The sequence below is a fragment of the Salvelinus alpinus genome, chromosome 4 (genome assembly GCF_045679555.1).
Source record: "Salvelinus alpinus chromosome 4, SLU_Salpinus.1, whole genome shotgun sequence".
In the NCBI taxonomy this organism is placed as follows: Eukaryota; Metazoa; Chordata; class Actinopteri; order Salmoniformes; family Salmonidae; genus Salvelinus; species Salvelinus alpinus.
Window position 1 is genome coordinate 59,453,506 of NC_092089.1, and position 26,912 is coordinate 59,480,417.

At 40.8% G+C, this 26,912-nt stretch overlaps 1 protein-coding gene and 1 long non-coding RNA gene across 3 annotated transcripts; both read right to left on the reverse strand.

Moving 5' to 3' along the window:
* Window positions 1-2,712: 2,712 nt before the first annotated feature.
* On the reverse strand, window positions 2,713-4,807 carry LOC139574039 (uncharacterized). Its single transcript, XR_011674692.1, has 2 exons — window positions 4,012-4,807; window positions 2,713-3,616 (listed from the first exon to the last, which is right to left on the reverse strand). It is a non-coding gene; the product is annotated as an uncharacterized lncRNA (long non-coding RNA).
* Window positions 4,808-10,571: 5,764 nt separating this feature from the next.
* LOC139574040 (putative nuclease HARBI1) lies at window positions 10,572-14,299 on the reverse strand. 2 transcript variants are annotated; one of them, XM_071398169.1, is made up of 11 exons: window positions 13,919-14,299; window positions 13,557-13,627; window positions 13,293-13,469; window positions 13,141-13,202; window positions 12,972-13,058; window positions 12,843-12,884; window positions 12,601-12,774; window positions 12,486-12,521; window positions 11,833-12,387; window positions 11,440-11,551; window positions 10,572-11,345 (listed from the first exon to the last, which is right to left on the reverse strand). In XM_071398169.1, exons 1-8 carry the CDS (start codon window positions 14,074-14,076, stop codon window positions 12,486-12,488), a joined length of 807 nt encoding a protein of 268 aa, XP_071254270.1. In that variant the 5' UTR covers window positions 14,077-14,299; the 3' UTR covers window positions 10,572-11,345; window positions 11,440-11,551; window positions 11,833-12,387. The 2 variants fall into 2 exon arrangements, with proteins under 2 accessions (XP_071254270.1, XP_071254268.1); XM_071398167.1 differs by lacking the exons at window positions 12,601-12,774; window positions 12,843-12,884; window positions 12,972-13,058; ... (2 more) ...; window positions 13,557-13,627; window positions 13,919-14,299 and adding an exon at window positions 11,648-11,763 and having other exon boundaries at window positions 12,486-12,598.
* Window positions 14,300-26,912: the final 12,613 nt, after the last annotated feature.

Sequence of the window (26,912 nt, forward strand, 5' to 3'; positions counted from 1 at the left end):
ATGGATAGCCAGGGGCACACTCCAACATTCAGACATCATTTACAAACGAAGCATGTGTGTTTATTGAGTCTGCCATATCAGAGGCAGTAGGGATGATCAGGGATGTTTGGTGTATGAATTAAGTGCATGAATTTGACTATTTTCCTGTCCTGCTAAGCATTCAAGCATTCAAAATGTAAGGAGTACTTTTGGGTGTCAAGGAAAATGAGTGAAAAGTACAATATTTTCTTAACGAATGTAGTGAAGTAAAAGTAGCCACAAATTTAAATAGTAAAGTACAGATACCCCCAAAAAACTACTTAAGTAGTATTTTAAAGTATTTTTAATTAAGTACTTTACACCACTGCCCATGCTGACCTATACGTATCTATAACACGGCTAATAACTCGCTAACTATCAAAGTTTATCAACAAATATGTACATGTGCGGCTCTGCGCTCTGAACTGATCTGAAAAGCGCATTCACTGCAGGTGATTGAAAGACCACTAGTGAGCTACCTCCGCCAATATAATTATACTCCTTTGCGCTCTGGCTCTGACTACAACACAATCACAGACTCAGTCTTGCATAGTTAGGCTATAGGCTACAAAAGCTATATTTACATGTATTTATTTTTTTGCCTTTTTAATACTAGGCCTAATATCCTTTTTGTGGAAAGAAGCAGGCTTGCTCTTGCTAATTTACTTAGTGTCAATTAGGCCTAGGCAAAATTAACTCTCTGGGAAAGTTGAGAGAGAGTGTATTGGTGTGATCACTTTGGTCAATGATGATAACATTGTTGCACTGATGCATTGCAAAGGGTTGCACAGGACAGACAGAGATAAGCACAGCTAAAAAAAAAGGAGATCCAAACGAATTGACAATCATTCGAAAAATGAAAATCACTTGCAAACCACTTGAGCAACGAGGCAAGAAATGACATAATGTAAAATATGTGCAGGATAAACAGCGTTTGTTGTTCAATTGCTACATTTAAATTTGAGTTTCAAAAAAAAAATGTCATTATGTCTACATGTACATTTAATTATTATTTGGATTGTCACTATGACAATGAACACACCCTGAAGCACTGAATGGTCTGTTTAATAGGTCTACTGGTATGGATGCTCGCCAATGTTTATAGGTAAGTATAATTTATCGTTATAGTTATCGTTATAGTTATCGTCCTTGGTGTGGATGGCCCTTAGAATGTATGCACAGGTGTGTCTGAGTTGCCTTATCTGGTATGCCTGTCAGAGGCAGTAACTGTACATTAAGGAGAACTGCATGGAGCAGCTGCTTCCCTACCATCCGTTTTTTGACTGTTTTATTCTCTTGAAGGTGAGAAGATATCCCATTCCAACCTTTGCCATGAGTCATTGTGCTCCAAAATCGCACATAAAAAAACAACATTAATAAAGTGTCAGTTTTCTCTTGTAATAGGTTTGGCTTTTTAAAATGTCTGTCCAACCTAAAGGTACATACAGGGATTTATCCTCACATGGAGCTGTGCTTGTTATAAATGTGAGTAGAGTCTAAGCGTGACATACTGATTCTACTTTATTAACTCAGCTGCATGTTTCTATCAGAACAGCCTGATGGTTATTACAGATCTACAGTATGCTCATGGCAGGTATATTTTTTTGGCCAATATTCCACACTTCCGTATCGGACTTAGTAAATGAGATTTAAGTGAAATATGTAATGTAAAATGCATATACATTACACAGAGAGTAAGTCCATTCCAGTTACAAGGCAAAAGGAAAGCAGAATGGGATTTATGCATTCAGAACACTTGAAATGTTGCTTTAACCCTTTCACACGTACCATCACACGGGTGTGATCGTTCTACAGTGGTCCCTGAAGCGTACGATCACACCCGTGTGATTAGAACACTCATTTAGAACGCTCGTTTAGAACGGCCAGTTTCGAATGACGCAACAATCAGCGTTTGAGCTGGCCACACTTTTTTCAGAAACTATTTACACAAACACAGTCCTTACAAAGTTCTGTCCAGAATGTGAGCAGTTTATTTTTGGATTCAATGTTCAGATATTCACAGAAGAATATATAGCAAAATACAATCATCCTAACCGGAAAAATGTAGGCTACATTTGTCCTAGCGCTAACTGAGGAAAGATTGACCCAACACAAGCAGTCATATTTTCTAACTCTCGGCTGACAAACTACAATATGAATTAGCTAATAGCAATTACTATGTATAATTAATCACATCACGGGTGAGCACACCATTGATCGAAATAATTAGGTAAAGCACTTTTTAGAAATCGAAAGTAATCCGACGATTAGTTTCAGCGCGCAGCCATGCATTTTTTTTCCTCACAGAAACCGAAGATAATAAGAGAAGACGAGATTGGTCTGTTTATAGTATGCATGTTGAAGGGGTGTGTCGTCTACCGTCGTTCACATCCCACCATTCATTTCCGGAAGTCCTCAAAAAACGAGTGAACTCTTACTCACCTCATTTTGTTATAACATCTTTGGTCAAACAGACGATTACGTGAACCCAGAATGCATTGAATGTCAACAAACATGACTACACAGCTGGAATTAGCTTAGCTCATCATAATCAGTACAACCTTCAAAAAAGTATTTTACACACATAATATGTGCCCATTACAATCTGTGCAAGAATCGGAATGCATGATTTGTCACCTAGATTTGAAAACATGTGAATAAAACCGTAAATACACAAATAATTGCCACACAAAACATTTTCTGATAGTGATTTATTGATACAAGTGGCACGTGCCGGCAGTCAACCACGTACCCTCTGACTCTAAACCATTCAGTGTTGTTGTTTATGTATGTAGCTAGTGAGATGAGCTGAAGCATTAGCAATGTCTTTCAAAAGGAGACAACAAACAAATGTGGAAATTCTGGAGATTTTTTAAAATTCTGACAATGAGTCTGAGTATGAAACTCAGGAATCAGATTCTGACAGTGACAGTGAGGAGCTGCCCCCCAACCTTGTAGCCATTGAGAACCCTGAATCTGAATTTCCCTTGTCCACTGACAAAGTCCCAGTTCCCTTTGAAGATGCTGGTAGTGATGGAGGCATACCAACAGTGGATGAAGTACAGGAGTTCTGTGGTAGCTGGAAGGCCACCAGTCATTTCACCCCTCCTGGCCCTGCTGTTTCACCCCTCCTGGCCCTGCTGTTTCACCCCTCCTGGCCCTGCTGTTTCACCCCTCCTGGCCCTGCTGTTTCACCCCTCCTGGCCCTGCTGTTTGCTTTGATGAGTCCCAGTCTGGAGTGCAACGCCCCTTGCCATTTCCAACTGAGGCAGAGTGCTTCAAGTTGTTTGACAGAGGAGCTGGTGGGAGACATAGTAGAGACCAATCGCTATGCCTTGGAGCTACAGGATAAGAGAGAGCCAGGAGTGGGGGACAACCACAATTAGTGAAATGTATACATTCCTGGTGACAGTAAAGACTGCTTTCTAGTTCTGCTGCTATGACTGCATTTCATCAACGCTACTACCATCCTAAATGACCCGTTATACAAAATAAGAAATGTTAACAGCTGGCAGTAAAGTGGCATGACAAACGAGACGTCCATGTCCTCTCCACTGTCCATACAGCAACCATGTAGGCCACAGGGAAGGTGGACCACCTGACGGGAGAGAGAAACAAACCAGACAGAGAAACATCAAACCAGACTGCGTGCTTGACTATTACCTCAAAATGGGGGCAGTGGATGATAAACAGCTTTGTGGAATGCACTCAAAACGACCAAGTGGTATAAGATATTTTTCCAGGGTAGCGTCAAAATACAACATGCCAATACTTCTGACGCATTTAGCATTGTTTTACAGAACTAATAGAATAATGTAACTAGCTACATAAGCACGATTGAATATAACACCATAAAAGGTGAGTAACATGAGTAACGTTATCTCGCGTGTCCGCGGTTATAAGGAATATTTACAAATATATTATGCTCCATTCACACAGTGAGCTATAGTAGAAACGGTATAACACGACACAATAACGTAATTAGGCACTTACTTTGATAGAAACGCAGTCTTGATTTGAAGATGGGTGTCTGGAGTGACGCCTCTAGCACTGAGACGCTGTGCTACTTGGGAGTCATAAGGCCAGGGTAGCTTCAAAATACAACACATGCTAATACTTCCCTGACGCAATTAGCATTGTTTTCCAGAGCTAATAGGAGAATGTAGCTAGCTACCCAAGCATTGAGTATAACACCATAAATGTTATAAAATGAGTAACGTTACATCGCGTGTCCGCGGTTATAAGGAATATACACAAAAACATGATGCTACAGTAGAAACGACATAACACGACATGCAGAAACTATTATAACGTAATAAGGCACTTTGATAGAAACGCACACATTTCCAAAGGTATTATTGGTAACGAAAACAACTTTGATTTCGATGCAGTCGACAGGTGGAATAATATGAACACGTGTATGCAGGACGGCAGATGAGTAAATGTCCTGCACAAACAATTGAGAAGTGTTTGGGGAATTTTGTCCGGGTCAGAAATGTCAAAAAAATTAATTGGTCCGCAAAAGTAAAAATGACTACTTTTTTGTGAATGAATGAGGCGGAACACACCTCATTTCAACTGTTATTAGAAAATAAAAAACTTGTTAGAAAATAATTTAAAATTGACAAATAAAAACAGGCTGCGTGCTTTTGTTTGAGGGCAGCGCGGATGAAATGTACTGTTACATAACAAACGCATTCTGGAATGGAGAGAACGTTCTAATATCACGTGCATAAAAAAACTCACGCCGGGGTGACCGTTAGAGATATTTGGAACTCACGCATGAAAGGGTTAAATCATGTTGAATTTTGGATTTCCATATGCCAGAAAGTTGAGTCTCTATAACCAAAAAAGTTTGCCAAAAGAAAATAGTTATGAACAACAACATTTCCTTAATTGGCAGTGTTCTCTGATCAGGTTATAACCTTATTCTCTTGATGAGTGTTGGCAAATTACATATAATCAATTTAATGAGTTTGACTTCTGTGGTTATTTTACGTTTAGTGTTACTCACACTTGGTAATATCTACTTACAGGTGCTGTCAATAAACAAAGTCTAATTGGATTCTTCTAGTTATTCTTCCTCTGTAACATATGTCTGTGTCCTGAGAAACTGTTGCAGTATGTCCCTGTAGGGGTGAGTAGAGTGTACACTGGTAATAGTCTACTGCCACCTGGTAGTATTAGGACACATCCATGACACACACCCAGTCCCACACACCTAATAGGCAGAGAAAGACTACAAAGTACACCATACAGCATCAGTGTCACTTATTGCATAGGGGATAGGAAGCACTGGCATGTGTCAGCCACCCAAAGGTGTATCACCAGTTTGGCGTAATTGTGCTGTCGTGTTAAACTGTCACAATGCTTATTAGCAGGGACACTCAAGTGGAGACAGAGAGATGCGCACAGGCCTCTCATCTGTTATCTTTTTCCCTTTCACATCATTAGTGCATGCCACGAGAGAAAGTTGTACTGTAGACCATATACCTGACTTCAGGTCCAAATTAAAAGTGCATGAAAACCATTCAGGGGTGTAGGCACAAGTGGGCCTGGGTGGGTGTAGGCACAGGTGGGCCACCCAATGAGATTGAGCAAAATAAAAAATAAAAAAACTGTATACATATATATATATACATGTATACAGTTTAAAAAAAAATGTTTTTGCTTTTACTGACAAATAAAGAGCTTTATATATATATATATATATATATATATATATATATATATATATATATAAAGCTCTTTGTCAGTGTTCCAAACAGGACATTATTTGAATTTTTACCTAAAAGTAAGCTGTGCACTGGGTTAGTCAGATTTGATGAAATATGACACAACAGATGAACTGGAATGACATTCATTCTCATGGGATAGGTTGCCAAAAATAACTAACTGAAAGCAACACCCCCAATAAACCACAAATATTACTGCATTGGGGCATGTCACTGTGCTTCTATGGCTATATACACCATGCCACTGCCTATTTGATTTGTTCATTTTGCAAACAAGACAGCTCATAATCCATTGCCTTTATCACTGTCAACACACCTACCTATATTTGCAGCTTTAATTATCTTTAATGCAACATTTTCTCTCAGCCTCATGTCAATATGTATAGAATAGCATGAGATGAGCTATAAAACTAAACATTTTCCTCTCTGCCCCATGGCAAAATGTGTAGAATTGGAGGAAATGTATAAAGCAGAAGCATTTTCTCTCAGACGCATGCCAAATTGTGTAGAATACCATGAGATTAGCTATAAAGCTGCAGATTATTCTCTTTGCCCCATGGCAAAATGGGTAGAATTGTTTAGTATAAGGTGAAGATGGAAAAACAGTAGCTTGCTTCTATTAGTTTACCAATAAACGAAACATTTTCTAAAGAAAAGACTTTGAAGGTATTTTAATATGTTATATTTTGTCACTTGGTTTCAGCAAGTCATCACTATCCAGGCTGTATCACAACCGAGTCCCATAGGGCGGCGTGCAATTGGCCCAGCGTCGTCTGGGTTTGGCCGGTGTAGGCCATCATTGTAAATAAGAATTTGTTCTTACCTGACTTGCCTAGTTAAATAAAGGTGAAATAAAAAAATATTTAAAAAATAACATATGCAACCCACAACAACACCTATTCGTACTAACAGAGCACAAAGTCTTAATTAATTATGAAGTGTGATACCACCCTGTTAGGAATTTTGTTAATAAATAGTTAAAACAAATTCTAGCTTTAGATAAAACTATAACTAATTGAACTCTGCACGCCTGGTGAAAAGAGATTTGTGTTGTGGGTCATAAAATAAGCAGAAAGGGTCGTTAAACTATGGTTGAACTGACCCAACTTAGCCCTGAGATGTTTAGATAAGGCTGTGGGTCACTTTTTAGGTCTTTCATTATCTTGAGTTATCTGCTAAAGTGGTAATAAATTATAGTAAGCCTTCAGTATAATTGATTATATTATCTGTCATGTGTGTGTGCTGTGAAGTTGGAATGAACTTTTGAACCTGTTTTCTATTTGTTAGGACAATGAGACTTATTCTGTAACCTATGACGTCATATCTTGTATATAAGTCTGTGTTTATGATCAAATGGGAGCGTGCTCCGAGAATAAACACTATTATCTAATTTTAACATGACTGTATCCTGTCTATTTTATGTTAATAAGTATCTTACAAATTCTTATAAATAGACAGATTGAATTTAATTAATGAGTATATTAGAGGAATTATTTAATTCCACTAACACACCCCCACAACATTGGGACCCCCTTGAAAGGAGAGGGGATAGGGTGAGCGGGTAGCTGTTGGTTTGGAATTGAGTTGATATCTACTACAAGTCCTGCATTGATACTACAGCCGCTGACTGCATGGCCAATCATTTGGGAACCAAATTGAACATGCAGGCACCAGGCTATCAAATGAAATCCAATCATATTTGAAATCATTAAACACAATTGTTATTGGAGAACAGCAACCAAATGTAATCCCTATGAACGTCGTAATGATCACAGTAGAGAATGAAATGTCAGCCATGGTGGTATTTCTATAATATAACCGTGGTGGCATTCACAGGGATCTAAGCAATCAGAGAGCAATGTGGGGTTAGGGCACACCTGGAGGCTCTTTGTTCCATGGAATGCAAAACAAATTCTTAAACAGATATTACAGTAGTCGAACAATAAACACGATGTTCATCCTCAGCGGCATTGCCAACTGAAAGTATTTTTTCTATAAGCACTGGCAACAACAGCTAGTTAAAGTGAGTTAATCCTTGATCTGATTAATCAATTATCAGCTATGTAAATAGTTAGCCTATTGCTCTTATCCCCAATAGTATCTGATATTCTATCTACTGTTCTATACTGAAACATTTAATTCACATGAATGATTTTATCCCAGTCAATAGAAAACTAAATCCTCAATCTTTGCAACGTCATTCAATTAAATGTGATATGACATTCTTTCAATAGTCTGAAAATAAATGTGTATGTGACAGGTTTAGAGTGAGATATACTGTACTCCCAAGCTCTTCATTAGCTTAGGCCTTCACACCCCACTTGAGTAATTCATGCTAACAAGTACTGACAGAGCAGGCTAATCCTACTGCTACATGTCAGTTTCGTGACTTTTGAGATTTGCTGTTGTAGAAACATTTCTATTATTTTTTGTTTTAGATCATCCAGGAACATAACATTCTTTAAAAAATGGTTGCTCACAATGTAAAAAAACTTTGTGATTTCTGTCTGTAAATGTGACCCACCATCTCTTTTCAGGTTTATGTTCCAAAATTTGAAATTGTGTTTTTATGTGGGATAAAAGTACAGACTCAGAGCTTCAGAATAGCATATTTCGTTGGAGGAAATAGCACTGTCGTTCAGAATAGCATTTACATTTACATTTAAGTCATTTAGCAGACGCTCTTATCCAGAGCGACTTACAAGTACATACATTCATACTTTTTTTTTTTTTTGTACTGTCGTTGGAGGAAATATAGGGAAGTGATGCTGATGTAAAAGTTGACAAATTTATAATCCCATTTCGGAGAATGGTTTGTGTCCAGTCTGGGGGAAGCTTTCACATCTCTGGGAGGAAGGACGTCAACATTGCATAGCAGCTGAAACTGTCACGTCTACTCTCGCTACAACCCTTCGGCACTCAACGTCGCCGGTCTACTAACCACCGGTCCACTAACCACCGGTCCTGGCAACCCATCATTATGCACACCTTGCAACCATCATTACCCACACCTGCGCCTCATCATTAGGCATCTTCCCTGATTACTCCCCCTTTATCTAGCATGGTTTCTGTGTTCATGTTCAGATGCTACTCTTGTTCATGTAGTCACTCTGTTTGGTCCTATTAAACATACCGACTGCACCTGCTTCCTGACTCCCTGCGTCTTCATTACAGAAACCTGTTTCCATCCAAGTGAAAGCTCCTTGGCCACAACAACTTTAAGCTCCAGATAATTGAAGCTGTAAAGGAGGAAAGCAGACAAAAATAGACAAGACATTAAAAGCTTGTATAGCAGAAATAACATTCATTGACCCACAAATTCAATAATCTCAAATCCAGTTGGCAATGAGCAATTGGGAGGCCGGTGTCTTTCCAGAGTGGTCACGCTCCACACGAGAGCTATTTTGTCTATCACCTCATTCACTGGGCACCTGTGATATGCCACTTTGTCAAGCGGCAGCCGTGCTCTGCCGTTCACATGCCGTTTTCCTCTTTTTTTATTATTTAACCTCTATGGGATCGGTGTCCCTAAACCGGGACAACTGTTGCTCAGTATGCGATAATGTGACTAGAAAACGTTGTTTACAACAGCCAACTTTCCGGGATACAGACATGTCTAAATATGGGAAGAAAGCTTACATCCTTGTTAACCTAACTGCAGTGTCCAATTTACAGTAGCTATTACAGAAAAAAAATACCATGCTATTGTTTGAAGATGCACGACAACAAAACACTTTTATTACGGCAACTGGTTTGATACATAATGCACTTACATCCAGTCTTACATCATGCTCTGATTTGTCATCCTGAGGGTGCCAGAGATAAAATGCAGTTGTAGTTTTGTTTGAAAAAATACATGTTTAAATTCAAATGTAGGAACTGGATTCTAACGTTTGGCTCCACACCGGGGTGTCCGGCCATCTAGATGTGTGAAGGTTAGTGTATTTTCTGTAGGGAAGCTAATGATCCGTCATGTATGACATTCCTGGGAGTGTGTAACCTAAAACAATGTATGGCTTTTCCCTTGCATTTCAAAGTTGATGGAACAAAATGTTTTTTGAAAATAGTTTTTTTGGTTTGTATTATCTTTTACCAGATCTAATGTTTTAATGTTTTATATTCTCCTACATTAATTTCACATTTCCACAAACGTCAGTGTTTACTTTCAAATGGTATCAAGAATATGTTTTTCCATAGGAGGATATGTTATGGTATAAATTACCATGGAGATTTATTCTGTGGAGCTAGCCTGCTCCAGACCAGGCTAAATTCCAGGATCTATTTAATCTCATCCCTAATGTCAGTCAGCAGTCACCACAAATGGAAACCAATAGTTATTTCACTGCTCACTATACATTGTTATCACATATAACTAGACCCACTGTTATTATTTAAACGTTTGTGATCATTAATTTCAATGATTTTGGATAAAAAATGATTTTTAGATGATGTTGCTATCATTAGATAATTTACAGTTTCCCATAGACTATAAGGCTATATATAAAATGATAGAATATTAGGGCCACAGAGGGGAAAAAAACACAAGTCATAATATTGTAACCAGTTGTTTTAAAGGAGGACAGTTGTTAAAATGACAGATGTGGGGCATTTCGTGAAATTGTACTTCAGTATGGTTTCATAAACAAAGACATGCTGATGTGCCAGAATATTAAGTATCACATTGTCATAAGTATCAAAACTGTAAAAACAATATGTAGCTTTTCTGCAGAAAGAACCAGCCTCATAAATTTATGACTTTATCCTTTTTCTTCAGTGTGGCCCTAGTACTCTGTCATATAAACAAATACACATTCCATATGAATATAAAAAACACAATGTGTAACATTATGTTCCTTTATTGAATAAGGACAAAACAAAGCAGGTAAACCATCAGCTCCTTTCGAAACTGAAGTCACAGTGACTCTACAAGATGGAAAGCACAGAATCCAAGCATATTATACAAAATGATACATACACATTCAAAGGTCTGTATATAACACACCCTGCATGTCTGCACACTAAAATAAACGCAGGACAAATCCATACACATCAACTGAACAGACAAATGAATGGATGCAGTAGCCTCCCTGCAGCCTTGTATTACACACAGTATACCGCACAAACATCATAAGAGGCCAAATTCGTCAAAAAACGAACCCAAAAAAAACCAAATTCCTCTGCCACCGCAGGACATATTTAACCAAAATTGAAAGCACACATACTAACTAAAATAATTCAACACATATTGGTCCCTCAGCAGCCGACCACTGTCGTCATCAGGGAAGATTGCCGGATTGTCCCAGTCCATGGCTGGTGGCACTCTGGGGGCCCTCTCCTTCCTCAGGCAGGCCACATTGTGGAGGACAGCACAAGCCACAGTAATATCACATGCCCTAACAGGGCTGACCCTTAATTTGTGAAGGCAGTGAAAGCGTGCCTTCAGGAGGCCAAAGGTCATTTCAACTCTGGCCCTGGTCCTGGCATGGGCATGGTTGTAGGCCTGCTGTGCTTCCTGGGGGTCTGTGAAAGGTGTCAGGAGAAATGGCTGGCAGCCATACCCCCTGTCTCCCAGCAACACACCAGAGAATTCACCTGTCAACACAAAATCTCATCATTACTACCTCATAAACACAGTGATATTCTTGACACAGCCATGATGGTTATAAATAGGGGTTGTGTGGCTTACCTTGTGATAGGCACTGATAGATTTCAGAGGCCCGAAAGATTCTGGAGTCATGGACTGAGCCAGGCCATTTTGCCACAACATTGCTGATCACACAGTCAGCATTGCAGACCATCTGAAATCATAAGATGAGGAATATTACACCAATCAATGCACATCACTGGCAATGCAGAGTGTTCGTCAATGGACAATATCAAAAAGTTATGTTCACCTGAACATTAATGCTGTGAAAGGATTTCCTATTCACAAAATCGGCCTCATGGGCACCTGAGGGGGCTTTTATCCTTATGTGTGTGCAGTCCACTGCACCAATGACATTGGGGAAACCTGTCACACAAAGTAATGAGTATCCTACTATGTGTTAACAGTTGTCCTGTAATTTGTAGATCCTCTTACCTGCAATCCTATAGAACTCCTCTTTGATGTCACAGAGTCTTCTGTGGCCAGGGAAGGAGATGAAGACATCTGCTAATGCTTTGATAGCCAGACACACACTCCTTATTGTGCGGCAAATTGTGGCCTTGTTCAGCTGTTCTGCATCCCCCACTGAGTACAGGAAGGCTCCACTAGCAAAAAAGCGCAAGGCCACACAAACCATTTGCTCCACACTCAGTGCATGGCTCCGTGCAGTGCGGTGCTTAATCCTGGGACCCAGTAGTCTGCATAGATACCTGATGCCATCTGCAGAAAACCTGTATCTTTCATATAGATGGTCATCAGGGAAGGCCAGTGGGTCCAACCGGTCCCTGAAGACCCTTTCTCGCCTGAAGGCTCTCCTCAGCACAAGTGCTTCTTCATCCACCACATCTCGCACGAATGGGCATGCCATTGTCAGAGCAGAAAGGAACACACAATTTTGGCCCTTCATATAGGCTAGTGGCCACACCTGGTGCTGGGGGGGTGGGCAAAAGAGGGCGATGCCTTATAACGATGACTTGGTTGTACTGATTGCTGGGAAAATAAAAAAAACCTTAGAAAGATGCCACCGTCCTGTGTGCTCACAATAAGAGCTCATATGTCATGGCTCACTTGACTTTACGAGAATATACCTAATTTTTATTTTGAGCTGTGTCATCTTCTTGGAGCTGGGGGAGGAAAGAAAAATAATGATTAATACATTTGTGTTACAGTTAGCATACAGTGTACATTGAAGGCATATCTCACCTCCCTCTCAAGTTTTTTTATTTCAAGGTCCAGTTTCCTAATTGTCCTCTTTTTTATTTCGGACTCCAGTGCAAGATTTTCCATCTTTTTCTTCTTGTACTGAATGTCTATGTCTGCCAGTTCTATTTGGCGCCGGAGGTGGTTGCCATACAACTTTCTGATAGCTTGTGAGCTCTGTGAACACAATACAATTAGCGCAGCTGGAATTTGGCAGGATGTGGTGTCCTTTTATTAATACGCACTATGTTGCCAGGCTGGTTTTCCCACTGTATAGCATCTGGGTCCTGTAAAAGAAATTAGATTTTTTGATTTTGATGAGGACTCCTCACCATTGTAGAGTAAATAGTACTTTCACAGTCTTAACATGATACCTCATGCCTTCTGGAATCCAGAGAGATGGTCTCCTCCTCATCATCGTCTCCATCATGTGCTGTTGCTGCTGCACTGGGGCCTTCACCCTATCACATTTAATCGGATTCATATTGAAGCTAGTAGACAAGACATGCCAGGCCTACAGTATGCCTTTGATGGAGTACTCACTGGATCAGCATCGTCTGGTGCTTGTGCTGGTGGCTCTAACAGGAACACAGTGCTGCCAGACACTGCAAGGCAATAGGTAAACCAAAGTCAGACAGTCCAAATTGATTCAATATGAATGTGGTTGTATCCCATGTAGAGATGGAAGGACATACCTTGAATGAAGCGGGTGGCATCTTGGGAGGAACCTATGCTCGTCTCTTTCCCCCCAGGGATCCCCTCTAAGACGGGCCTGCCTTTATTTAGCTCCAAGGCCATGTCCTCTGCTGGGGTAAGGTCAGCCTTTGGTGACCCACCACCCGTGCCTTGTCTGTGGGTATTCTTTTTCACTGCTAAAACAGTACAGACAATGTGTGAGCAGGCACCTTCTGGGTACAATATATGCTTGTGCTTTGTTAAATATTAGTCAGGGACCATACCATTCTGCAGAATGTTCTTGTATTTGATTTTGACCTGCTGCCATGTCCGTTTTGGCCCGTTCATGTTTAATCTACACACACACACACACACACACACACATTTAATGGAGTCACACTGCAAAAAATTACTTGGTATTTTTGTCTTGTTTTCAGTAAAAATATCAAAAAATTTATCATAGCTTTATACAGTGTGATGGAGTTACTTTACACAATTTCACTCATATCTGCAGTGCATTTCAATTAAAAATTTAACCGTTTCATAATTACAGTACAACTGCATTTTTGGAGATGTGAATTAAATATTTGAATTGTAATTGTGATGTTTCAGCGGAGCGGTGAGTGTGTAATTGTGCACTACTTACGCATTCAGGCGGTCTGCAATACTTTGCCACGCTTTTTCTCTTTGCTTTATCACTGTGGCGGTGTTGCCTTTCTTCTTAATTATATATTTTACCTCCTCGTATGCCTCCATGAGGATTTGTGCTTCCGACGGGGAAAAGTACGCGGCTCTAGTTGCCATGGTAAATCAGTTAATCTGTGATCTGTGGCGGGGTCTATTTGAGTGAGCCGTGAGCGCGCACCTATCCAGGATTGGTTTCACCTGGCTTAATGAATCCGTGTCTGCTCATCCTGGCTTGGTCTTTGTGCAACCAATTAAGCCTGGACGCACATGTTTTGGCTTCATTGAGCTCAGCTGAGTCATTTATCCCGGATGTCTTAATTCTACTTTTGTGCAACAGGCCCCAGATAACAAGGGCCAGTCCTGGTTCTCTGGATTAACAGGTGACAAAAAAATATATTTCTATTGACAGGCTTCTCACAGTGAAATGGCAACAAAAGGGACATAGTAATCAAAGTGACGTAGTAAAGGAATCAAATAAGTGACATTGTAAATATACAACAATTACAAAATAAGACTAATCTAAATCAAGTACAACATGCAGATTGCTTATAGTGTAATAAGTGCCTGTGTGTAGATGATGTAGAGGAATCAGGCGCAGGACAACAGATATGAGTAATCAACGTATTTACTCAAGATTCACCAACTACAACACAAAATAACGAGCCCAACAATAACAGACCGTAATACAAAACAATCACTCACAAACAAACATGGGGGAACAGAGGGTTAAATAATGAGGGTTAAACAAGTAATTGGGGAATTGAAACCAGGTGCGTAAGACAAAGACAAAACCAATGGAAAATGAAAAGTGGATCGGTGATGGCTAGAAGGCCGGTGACGTCGACCGCCGAACGCCGCCCGAACAAGGAGAGGGACTGATTTCGGCGGAAGTCGTGATATATAGGCATATAGTACGGACATTGTTCGCCCATCTGCAGAATAACTACAGTGCATTAGCAGCATAGAATTATATAATTCTATTTATTTATATTGTGCCGTTAGGTGACATAACTATTTCTTTGGTCCTGGAGATTATAGTGATTTAAGTGTGTCTATGAATAAATGGTAAATGTGTGGTAGGGTGCAATAGTCAGTCTCGTGGCTTGGGCATAGAGGCTGACTTTGAGATAGGGGATCCAAGACTTGATGATAACACTCACTGCAGAGAATCCCTCTCCCCTCTGCACCACCTTCTCCCACCTTCATGATCGGAGGCCCCTTTCAGGTAACGGGTGACCTGAATCTGGACCCCTTCATCCGTGGCATCCCAGGTTGCAGGGTTGTTCGGAATGGCTCCTATACACAAAGAAAGAACATTGAGTTACATTTGAATTGCAGAAGGTCTTACACAACTAGTAAAAAACGTAAAAGTAACAGTAATTTAACATTATCAAAACTTACCGAGAAGAATAGTCTTTAGAAACAACTCATTGAAACAGGCCTTATCCCCTGCACCAGTCCAGGTTGTGGCGATGGCAAGCCAGTTTGACAGAATGCAAGGTAGCATCCGCCACACTGCTGACTTCAGGTTCTTGGCACCCTTTATACCCATACACCATACACCTTTTACACGAATGTAAAAGTAATGACATACTATGGAATGACACACTATGTTTACATATATCCCTCCCCAACCCCCTATATTTTATATCAATTGATTGTGACAGTCTGTAAAGATGGATGTCACATTTCTAGTATTTAAACTCAGAAAAAAAGAATTGTCCCTTTTTCAAGACCCAGTCTTTCAAAGATAATTCGTAAATATCCAAATAACTACACAGATCTTCATTTTAAAGGGTTTAAACACTGTTTCCCATGCTTGTTCAATGAACCATAAACAACTAATGAACATTCACCTGTGGAACGGTCGTTAAGACACTAACAGCTTCCAGATGGTAGGCAATTAAGGTCACAGTTATGAAAACTTAGGACACTAAAGAGGACTTTCTACTGACTCTGAAAGATGCCCAGGGTCCCTGCTCATCTGCATGAACGTGCCTTAGGCATGCTGCAAGGAGGCATGAGGACTGCAGATGTGGCCATGGCAAAAAATGTCAATGTCCGTACTGTGAGACGCCTAAGACAGCGCTATAGGGAGACAGGACAGACCGCCCTCGCAGTGGCAGAACACATGTAACAACACTTGCACAGGATCGGTACATCCGAACATCACACCTGCAGGACAGGTACAGGATGGCAACAACAACTGGAACGCACAAGGAACACTAGGAACGCACAATCCCTCCATCAGTGCTCAGACTGTCCGCAATAGGCTGAAAGAGGCTGGACTGAGGGCTTGTAGGCCTGTTGTAAGGCAGGTCCTCACCAGACATCACCGGCAACAATGTCACCTATAGGCACAAACCCACCGTTGCTGGGCCAGACAGGACTGGCAAAAAGTGCCCTTTAATGACGAGTCGCGGTTTTGTCTCACCAGGGGTGATGGTCGGATTCGCGTTTATCCTCGAAGGAATGAGCTTTACACCGAGGCCTGTACTCTGGAGCGGGATTGAATTGGAGGTAGAGGGTCCGTCATGGTCTGGTGGCAATGTGTCACAGCATCATCGGACTGAGCTTGTTGTCATTGCAGGCAATTTCAATGCTGTGCGTTACAGGGAAGACATATTCCTCCCTCATGTGATACCCTTCCTGCAGGCTCATCGTGACATGACAACGCCACCAGCCATACTGCTCGTTCTGTGCGTGATTTCCTGCAAGACAGGGATGTCAGTGTTCTGCCATGGCCAGCGAAGAGCCTGGATCTCAATCCCATTGAGCACATCTGGGACCTGTTGGATTGGAGGGTTGAGGGCTAGGGCCATTCCCCCCAGAAATGTCTGAGAACTTGCAGGTGCCTTGATGGAAGAGTGGGATAACATCTCACAGCAAGAACTGGCAAATCTGGTGCAGTCCATGAGGAGGAGATGCACTGCAGTACTTAATGCAGCTGGTGGCCACACCAGACACTGACTGTGACTTTTGATGTTGACCCCCCCCCACAAATATTTACACATGTTAAGTTTGCTGAAAATTAACGCAGTTGACAGTGAGAGGATGTTTATTTTTTTGCTAAGTTTACAGGTAATATAAAGGCCATATATTCAAATTCTGAGCACAGGAATTTAGAACATGCTGCTGTCACACCAGGTTACAATGGTCACAACACCATGGTCAAAGTTGAATGTCTCTTGCTCCTTCATGGAAAAAGCAATGGCTATATAAAATTCTGAGCACACTTACATATTATTCCAGTGCTAGCCTCTCTACATTGGCTTCCTGTTAAGGAAAGGGCTAACCATCAAAGCATTACATGGGCTGGCTTCTGCCCATCTTTCCGATTTGGTCCTGCCGTACATACCTACACGTACGCTATGGTCACAAGACGCAGGCCTCCTTACTGTCCCTAGAATTTCTAAGCAAACAGCTGGAGGCAGGGCTTTCTCCTATAGAGCTCAATTTTTATGGAATGGTCTGCCTATCCATGTGAGAGACATAGACTCGGTCTCGACATTGAAGTCTTTATTGAAGACTCATCTCTTCAGTAGGTCCTATGATTTAGTGTAGTCTGGCCCAGGAGTGTGATGGTGAACAGAAAGGCACTTGAGCAACGAACAACTCTTGCTGTCTCTGCCTGGCTCGTTCCCCTCTCTCCACTGGGATTCTCTGCCTCTAACCCTATTACAGGGGCTGAGTCACTGGCTTACTGGTGCTCTTCCATGCCGTCCCTAGGAGGGGTGCGTCACTTGAGTGGTTTGATTCACTGACATGATCTTCCTGTCTTGGGTTGTGCTCTGGGGGAGATCTTCGTGGGCTATACTCGGCCTTGTCTCAGGATGGTAAGTTGGTTGTTGAAGATATCCCTCTAGTGGTGTTGGGGCTTTGCTTAGGCAAAGTGGGTGGGGTTGTATCCTGCCTGTTTGGCCCTGTCCGGGGGTATCATCGGACGGAGCCACAGTGTCTCCCGACCCCTCCTGTATCAGCTTCCAGTATTTATGCTGCAATAGTTTGTGTCGGGGGGCTAGAATCAGTCTGTTACATCTGGAGTATTTATCCTGTCTTATCTGGTATCCTGTGTGAATTTAAGTATGCTCTCACTAATTCTCTCTTTCTTTCTCTTGGAGGACCTGAGCCCTAGGACCATGCCTCAGGCCTGATAACTCCTTGCTGTCCCCCGTCCACCTGGTTGTGCTGCTGCTCCAGTTTCAACTGTTCTGTCTGCGACTATGGAACCCTGACCTGTTCACCGGATGTGCTAACTGTCCCAGACCTGCTGTTTTCAACTCTCTAGAGACAGCAGGAGGGGTAGACATCTTGAAAGGAAGCCCTGTCCCTTCAAACTCAACTTCTTCATTTTCCAGACAGAAACTGGAGACTGTTTGGCTTCTTCTTCCCGAAAGTTTATTCCAATGAGAAACGTTCAGCAAAACAAACTGCCATTGCCCACATATTGCTAAATTGTTCCAAGGATTGGCCAGAACTGGGCGTTTTACCTTTTTTAAATGTGAGGCCTTCAACGTTGATTTGGATAGAAATGTACTTAAATGTCTGCAAGTCTGGGACTTCTAACGGCTGGGACAGTATGCCATGCTCAACTCCAGAACGGTGAAATATAGTGGCTTGCGAAAGTATTCACCCCCCTTGGCATTTTTCCAATTGTGTTGCCTTACAACCTGGTATAAAATGTTTTTGGGGGGGTTGTATCATTTGATTTACACAACATGCCTACCACTTTGAAGATGCAAGATATTTTTTATTGTGAAACAAACAAGAAATAAGACAAAAAAACAGAAAACATGAGCGCGCATAACTAGTCACCCCCCCCAAAGGCAATACTTTGTAGAGCCACCTTTTGCAGCAATTACAGCTGCAAATCTTTTGGGGTATGTCTCTATAAGCTTGGCACATCTAGCCACTGTGATTTTTGCCCATTATTCAAGGCAAAACTGCTCCAGCTCCTTCAAGTTGGATGGGTTCCGCTGATGTACAGCAATCCTTAAGTCATACCACAGATTCTCAATTGGATTGAGGTCTGGGCTTTGACTAGGCCATTCCAAGACATTTAGATGTTTCCCCTTAAACCACTCGAGTGTTGATTTAGCAGAATGGTGTTCTTGGGGTGATGAGAGGTTTTGGATTTGCGCCAGACATTGCATTTTCCTTGATGGCCAAAAAGCTCAATTTTAGTCTCATCTGACCAGAGTACCTTCTTCCATATGTTTGAGGAGTCTCCCACATGCCTTTTGGCGAACACCAAACGTGTTTGCTTAATTTTTTCTTTAAGCAATGGCTTTTTTTCTGGCCACTCTTCCATAAAGCCCAGCTCTGTGGAGTGTACGGCTTAAAGTGGACCTATGGACATATACTCCAATCTCCGCTGTGGAACTTTGCAGCTCCTTCAGGGTTATCTTTGGTCTCTTTGTTACCTCTCTGATTAATGCCCTCCTTGCCTGGTCCGTGAGTTTTGGTGGGTCGCCCTCTCTTGGCAGGTTTTTTTGTGGTGCCATGTTCTTTAATTTTGTTTATATTGGATTTAATAGTGCTCCGTGGGATGTTCAAAGTTTCAGCTTTTTTTTTATAACCCAACCCTGATCTGTACTTCTCCACATCTTTGTCCCTGACCTGTTTGGAGAGCTCCTATGTCTTCATTGTGCCGCTTTCTTGGTGGTGCCCCTTGCTGAGTGGTGTTGCAGACTCTGGGACCTTTCAGAACAGGTGTATATATACTGAGATCATGTGACAGATCATGTGACACTTAGATTGCACACATATGGACTTTATTTAACTAATTATGTGACTTCTGAAGGTAATTGATTGCACAATATCTAATTTAGGGACTTCATAGCAAAGGAAGTGAATAGATATGCATGCACCACCTTTCCGTTTTTTTTTTCTTTTTTTTTTTTAAACAAGTTATTTTCATTTCACTTCACCAATTTGGAGTTTTTTGTGTATGTCCCTTAGATGAAATCCAAATAAAAACCATTTAAATTACAGGTTGTAATGCTACAAAATAGCAAAAATTCCAAGGGGGGTGAATACTTCAAGGCACTGTATACCACCAGGGAGTTTATTTCCTGTGCCACAAGGGTGACTACCTTCCGCACTAGGTAGCCTAGTGGTTGGGGGGGATGTCAGCCTTTGAACTGTGACCACAGATAGTGGAGGGTAAACTCAAACTAACCTCTTTTTTACCCTCCTTTAACAAGTAATGTTATTTGCGTTAGAAATACTGTACATAGACTGCTGAGGAACAGTGGGAGAGTAATTATGCTTTGGAAGTTGATTAACTTGTAACCCCACTTATGAAAATGGGCTTTGAATGTTTTGGTACACCTACTGGAAAGCTCTTCTTTGTCTACATCCGTTTCAGCATCGGTCACACCCTCTTAACTTTTACTGCCTCAGAAACCCGGATCCGGGAGCACCCCCCACCCCCCACACACTGATTAGCATAGATAGCATAGCTTCAGAAGTAGATAGTAGCATCTAAATATCATTAAATCACAAGTCCAAGACACCAGATGAAAGATACAGATCTTGTGAATAAAGCCACCATTTCAGATTTTTAAAATGTTTTACAGGGAAGACAAAATATGTAAATCTATTAGCTAAACACGTTAGCAAAATACACCACTATTCTAACTCCATCAGTTTCTTACTCCTTCAGGTGCTATCACCAATTCGGCTCAACTAAGATATTGATAGCCAATAACCTATAAAAAAAACCATCAGATGACAGTCTGATAACATATTCATGGTATAGGATAGTTTTTGTTAGAAAAAAGTGCATATTTCAGGTAGAAATCACAGTTTACAATTGCACCGACCATCACAAATCCACTAGAATTACTAGATAGAGCAACGTGTATGACCAATTTACTCATCATAAAACATTTCATAAGAATAGACAAAGCATAGCAATGGAAAGACCCAGATCTTGTGATTCCAGACAATATTTCAGATTTTCTAAGCGTTTTACAGCGAAAACACAATAAATCGATAAGTTAGCATACCACATGTGAAAACGTTACCAGAGCATCGATTCCAGGCAAAGAGCGCTATAACGTAATCACCGCCAAAAGATATTAATTTTTTCACTAACCTTCTCAGAATTCTTCCGATGACACTCCTGTAACATCATTTTACAACATACATATACAGTTTGTTCGAAAAGGTGCATATTTAGCCATACAAAACCGTGGTTACACAATGAAAATACTAGGAAATCAAGCCTCAATATGTCTGACGTCATCTATCAGAGTAATCTAGTTTAATTAAAAGCTAATCATATACTTGACTAAAAAATACAGGGTTGACAGGAATCGAAAGACAAATTAGTTCTTAATGCAACCGCTGATTTACATTTTTAAAATTATCCTTACTTTTCAATACAGGGTTGGCCAAGTGAAGCTATACCAAACAAAATGGCGATGTATGCGTTTAAAATATTTCGACAGAAACACGGTTTATCATATTAAATATTGCTTACTTTGAGCTGATCTTCCATCATATTCTTGGGCAATGTATCCTTTCTATGTTATAAACGTCTTTTGGTCGATAGATGTCCTCTGTCCTTCGAAATGTCCATCACCAACGACCGACACCCTAAAGCGTGTCCAAACTTTCAGAGTGCACGACAAAGAAATTCCTCAAAATCGCACTAAACGGATATAAATTGATATAAAACGGTTAAAATTCACTACATTATGATGTTTTTAACAACTATAACGACTGAAAACATGACCGGAGAAATACTGCTGGTTAGAAAACGATTTGGAACGAGGCAGGTCCGATGGCCTTCACGCTTGAGGCGCACGTTGAGAAAGAGGGGTCTCTGTACATTTTTGTCATTTATAATGGCTGTGAACGTCCCATAGACTTCATTGAAAACGTGATGACGTACAGACACCCAGAGGAAGACGTAGGTAGTGTCGGTTTCTTCATAGCATTCACTGTGGCCTTATAAACAGACCCCAGATCAGAGGTAAAAATTTCTGAAATCTGAACCCTGTCATGAAAAGTGCTGTAGAAATTGTTCTGTACCACTCAGAGACAAAATTTCAACTCCTATAGAAACTATAGACTGTTTTCTATCCAATAATAACAATAATATGCATATTGTACGATCAAGAATTGAGTACGAGGCAGTTTAATTTGGAAATGTAAAAAAAAAAATAATGCTAACAGCTCCCCCTATTGACAAAAGGTTAACCTTTCACGAGTATCAATCCCGGATCCGGGAGCACCCCCCACCCCCCACACACTGATTAGCATAGCTAGCATAGCTTCACAAGTAGATAGTAGCATCTAAATATCATTAAATCACAAGTCCAAGACACCAGATGAAAGATACAGATCTTGTGAATAAAGCCACCATTTCAGATTTTTAAAATGTTTTACAGGGAAGACAAAATATGTAAATCTATTAGCTAAACACGTTAGCAAAATACACCACTATTCTAACTCCATCAGTTTCTTACTCCTTCAGGTGCTATCACCAATTCGGCTCAACTAAGATATTGATAGCCAATAACCTATAAAAAAAACCATCAGATGACAGTCTGATAACATATTCATGGTATAGGATAGTTTTTGTTAGAAAAAAGTGCATATTTCAGGTAGAAATCACAGTTTACAATTGCACCGACCATCACAAATCGACTAGAATTACTAGATAGAGCAACGTGTATGACCAATTTACTCATCATAAAACATTTCATAAAAATAGACAAAGCATAGCAATGGAAAGACCCAGTTCTTGTGATTTCAGACCATATTTCAGATTTTCTAAGCGTTTTTCAGCGAAAACACAATAAATCGATAAGTTAGCATACCACATGTGAAAACGTTACCAGAGCATCGATTCCAGCCAAAGAGCGCTATAACGTAATCACCGCCAAAAGATATTAATTTTTTCACTAACCTTCTCAGAATTCTTCCGATGACACTCCTGTAACATCATTTTACAACATACATATACAGTTTGTTCGAAAAGGTGCATATTTAGCCATACAAAACCGTGGTTACACAATAAAAATACTAGGAAATCAAGCCTCAATATGTCTGACGTCATCTATCAGAGTGATCTAGTTTAATTGAAAGCTAATCATATACTTGACTAAAAAATACAGGGTTGACAGGAATCGAAAGACAAATTAGTTCTTAATGCAATCGCTGATTTACATTTCTAAAATTATCCTTACTGTGCAATACAGGGTTCGCCAAGCGAAGGGATAGAAAACAAAATGGCGAAATATGCGTTTAAAATATTTCGACAGAACAACGACTTATCATATTAAATATTACTTACTATGAGGTGATTTTCCATCGGATTCTTGGGCAATGTATTCTTTCTTGGGTATAATCTTCTTTTGGTCGAAAGATGTCCTTTGTCCGTCTAAATGCCCGCTAACGTTCAACCAGGACCCCGAAATGTGCCCGGTGCTTCACATAGAAATGCATCAAAATCGCACTAAACGGATATAAATTGCTATAAAACGGTTTAAATTAACTACCTTATGATGTTTCTAAGTCCTATATCGAATTAAATTACAGACGGATACATTTCAAGTTGATAACCGAGCCTGTGAAAATGGCATCCGGAGGTCCCATCCTGCGTAAGGGCGAGCGTCGAAAGGGGGGCTACTCTCACTCCTTGGTCTTTTATAACCTCTGAGAGCTACCTAGAAGGCCCATTCCACTTCTCATTGGTTACTGACATCCAGGGGAAGGCGGGTGCAGTTCGTGTCGTTCCATAGGATAGACAGAGACCTTAAAAACTGATCTGAAACCAGAGCTTCGCTCTCAGACCTTTCACTGTCTGTCATGGATTTCGCTGTAGAAAGAGTTCTGGGTCACCCACAGACATAATTTCAACGTTGTATGAAACTAGAAGGTGTTTTCTATCCAATATAATTAATAATATGCATATTGTACGAGCAAGAATTGAGTACTAGGCAGTTTAATTTGGAGACGACAAAATGCTAATTCGGAACAGCACCCCCTGTAGTCGCAAGAAGTTTTAAAACAATATCTCAGAAACACCAGCTCTCGTTGTTTGTTGCCGCTGGGATTACGTACGCTCAACATCCGCTCTGACACTTTGTTGTTGTGTTATCTAGTGGAAACCCAGTGTAGCGAATTTTGACTTTGTGGCTATGGTAACTAGTGACAACCAATAGAGTCGGGAAATTTGAGATGGTGGACTCCGAGGCGATAACAGTTATGGACAAGATTGAAGAGCAACAATGTCTTCAGAACAGTTACTAAAAATGTTATGTTATAATATTCAAGTTGTCAATGTGAAGGTAGCTACCTAACTTAGGTAACTACATGGTTGATAATAACTACCCTGATTTTACCAGCCTTGTACTAGATAACAATATGACGATAGCTTTAGTACATTGGTTATCACACTTGCGTAAAAAAAGCTATGTAATATAATGCATTTTGACTATCATAGCACTGCATTTATGGAAAATAACCTTGGCTTTGGCAAGTCCTTTGCTAATTACATTACTGGGATGGCCCCTTGATTCTTGAGAGCTATGGCTATGAAGATGTATATTGATTGTGGAAGTATAATTTTTGTCATAGCTCTGTATTCATTGGAAATAACCTTGGCATGCATTCAATCCTTTGCCCTTCTGACTCCTAGCTATAGTAGCTAGCTAAGAAAATTACTGGGGATGGCCTCTTGATTCTTGAGAGCTATGGCTAAGAAGATGTCTATGGCTTGTAGTAGAAGTGTTACACTCGACTCTTCTGTATGAAAATCCTTATTAGATATACATAAAATTCCATGTAGAGAACGTTACAATCCTAATAACTTGTGTAGATTGTTGCGGAAATTCTAATCAATAATGAGAAGAGAAAAGTCAATCACCAATCAGGATATTACTTTATTTTTATTAAGCATGCTGTTGGTCATACAAAATGTATTTACAAAAGCCAGGCCCAGCCAGAGATTCTGCACCTGGTCATATGTACATTGTTTTTTTCCACTTCCTCAACTCAACAGGACCTACAGAGGATTGTGAGTCAGTTATATCAGTGTGAGAGAAAGGGTTATGAGCAGGAAGTGAAACCATCTGTAACACAGGGGCCTCCATGGAGACAGCCGCTGCCTTAGCTGCCAAGTCAGCCATATCATTACCTTTGGAGACAGGGTCAGAAGAATTAGTATGAGCGAGGTTCTTCAGAACTTCAGAAGGGAGCAAAATAGCCTTTAGTATGTTATCAACAGGTTTTGAATGAGAGATTGTCTTACCAGAGGTCCAGAAGCCACGCTGTTTCCACAGAGTACCAAAATAATTTACCACACTAAAGGCATATCTGCTATCTGTATAGATAGTAGCAGACTGGCATTTAGCTAATATGCAAGCTCTGGTGAGTGCAAAGAGTTCTGCTGCTTGAGCAGAAAGGTGGGAGGGTAATTTAGCACTTTCCAGTGTGGTTGAGGCAGTACTAACCGCATATGCAACCAATGGTTCTCCTTCTTTAGAACGCTGAGCCATCTACAAACAGTTCCAAATCAGCCTTTTGCAAAGGGACATCAGTTAAGTATGATCTTAGTTTAGATACAAGCTCCACCAGAGCAACAGTCGTGCGGCTCTCCATCGTCCTCGGTAGGCAACAAAGTAGCAGGATTTAACACAGTGCACCTCTTCAGGGTCACATGAGACATTGTCAGAAGAACATTCTGATAATGGAGCAGTCGAGATGGTGTTAGATGGGCCGTCTTTACCTGTGAAATAAGAGCATATACAGCATGAGGCACAGGTACAGTGAGTTCACATATGGCAAAAAAGTCTGCACAAGTCAGCACAGCTTCAGTAGCAGCAGCCACAGCTCTCAAACAACAAACCAGATCTCTTGCCACACTGTCCAGCTGTTTGGAATAATACCCAACAGGTCGCTGCTTTCCTCCATGATCCCATTTTTCCTCACAAACAAATAGGTTAAAATGTTTAGAATGGTCAGGGAGCCCCAGACAGGGAGAAGTAGTCATGAGTTGTTTTAGTCTGGTCAGAGCAGTCAGTCCCTCCGGTGTCCACTTAATTTTGTCATTCATGGCCATAAATAAGGTCAGAAAGCGGGTGCACCACCTCAGCATAGTCAGGTAACCACACGCCATACCAGTCAATGACATCATGTGTTGTTTAGTAACCGGCTGTGGGACGGAGAGAATAGCCTGTATCCTCTCTGTACACAGCTGCCTGCCATAGGGAGTGATGTCATGACCTAGATACTTGACTGTCTGTGAAACCAACTCTAACTTCTTCTTTGAAACGTTGTGGCCATTCTCAGCGAGAAATATCAACAGAGCACGAGTATCAGTTTCACAAGCTTTCATTGAGCTGGAGCACAACAACAAATCATCCACATACTGAATCAGAGTGCTGCCCTCAGGGGGTATAAAATCCTCCAGATTTTGTGCTAAAGCCACTGACAAAAATTATGGGGGGATTCCACGTACCCCACTGTCCATGTACATCTCTTATTGAGAATTGTGAAGGCGTACCAGAACTGAGATTCTAATGCCACAGGAATACTGAAAAACGCATTACCCAAATCAATCATAGAGAACCACTCTGCTGTGGGTGGTACCGCCCCCAACAGAGTAGTAACATTAGGAACCACAGAGGCACAGGAAAAAACTGCATCGTTTACAGGCCTTAAGTCCTGGGCAAATCTCCAGTCACCTGAATGTTTTCCAACAGGCAAGTTAGGGGTGTTACAGGGTGATTCTGGACAGGGAATTAAAGCACCATTGGCTAACATAGATGCATGAACATGGGTAATACCTGCTATTGTCTCCCTACTGAGTGGATACTGTGCTCTAAATGGGTGCCTGGTATCTTTAGGAGTGGAATACCAAATGGAGTACTACCATTTGCTCAGTTCCCTTCATTCTCCCAAAATCATACTTGTCCCTTGCCCATAGGTATTCA

Excerpts from the sequence above, each read along its gene's own strand:
- LOC139574040 (XM_071398167.1), bottom strand. The coding sequence starts at position 12,304 with ATGAAGGGCCAAAATTGTGTGTTCCTTTCTGCTCTGACAATGGCATGC. Across the intron at positions 11,764-11,832 it reads GGAGTTCTATAGGATTGCAG|GTTTCCCCAATGTCATTGGT; the intron begins GTAAGAGGATCT and ends TTTGTGTGACAG. Across the intron at positions 11,346-11,439 it reads CTATCAGTGCCTATCACAAG|GTGAATTCTCTGGTGTGTTG; the intron begins GTAAGCCACACA and ends TTGTGTTGACAG.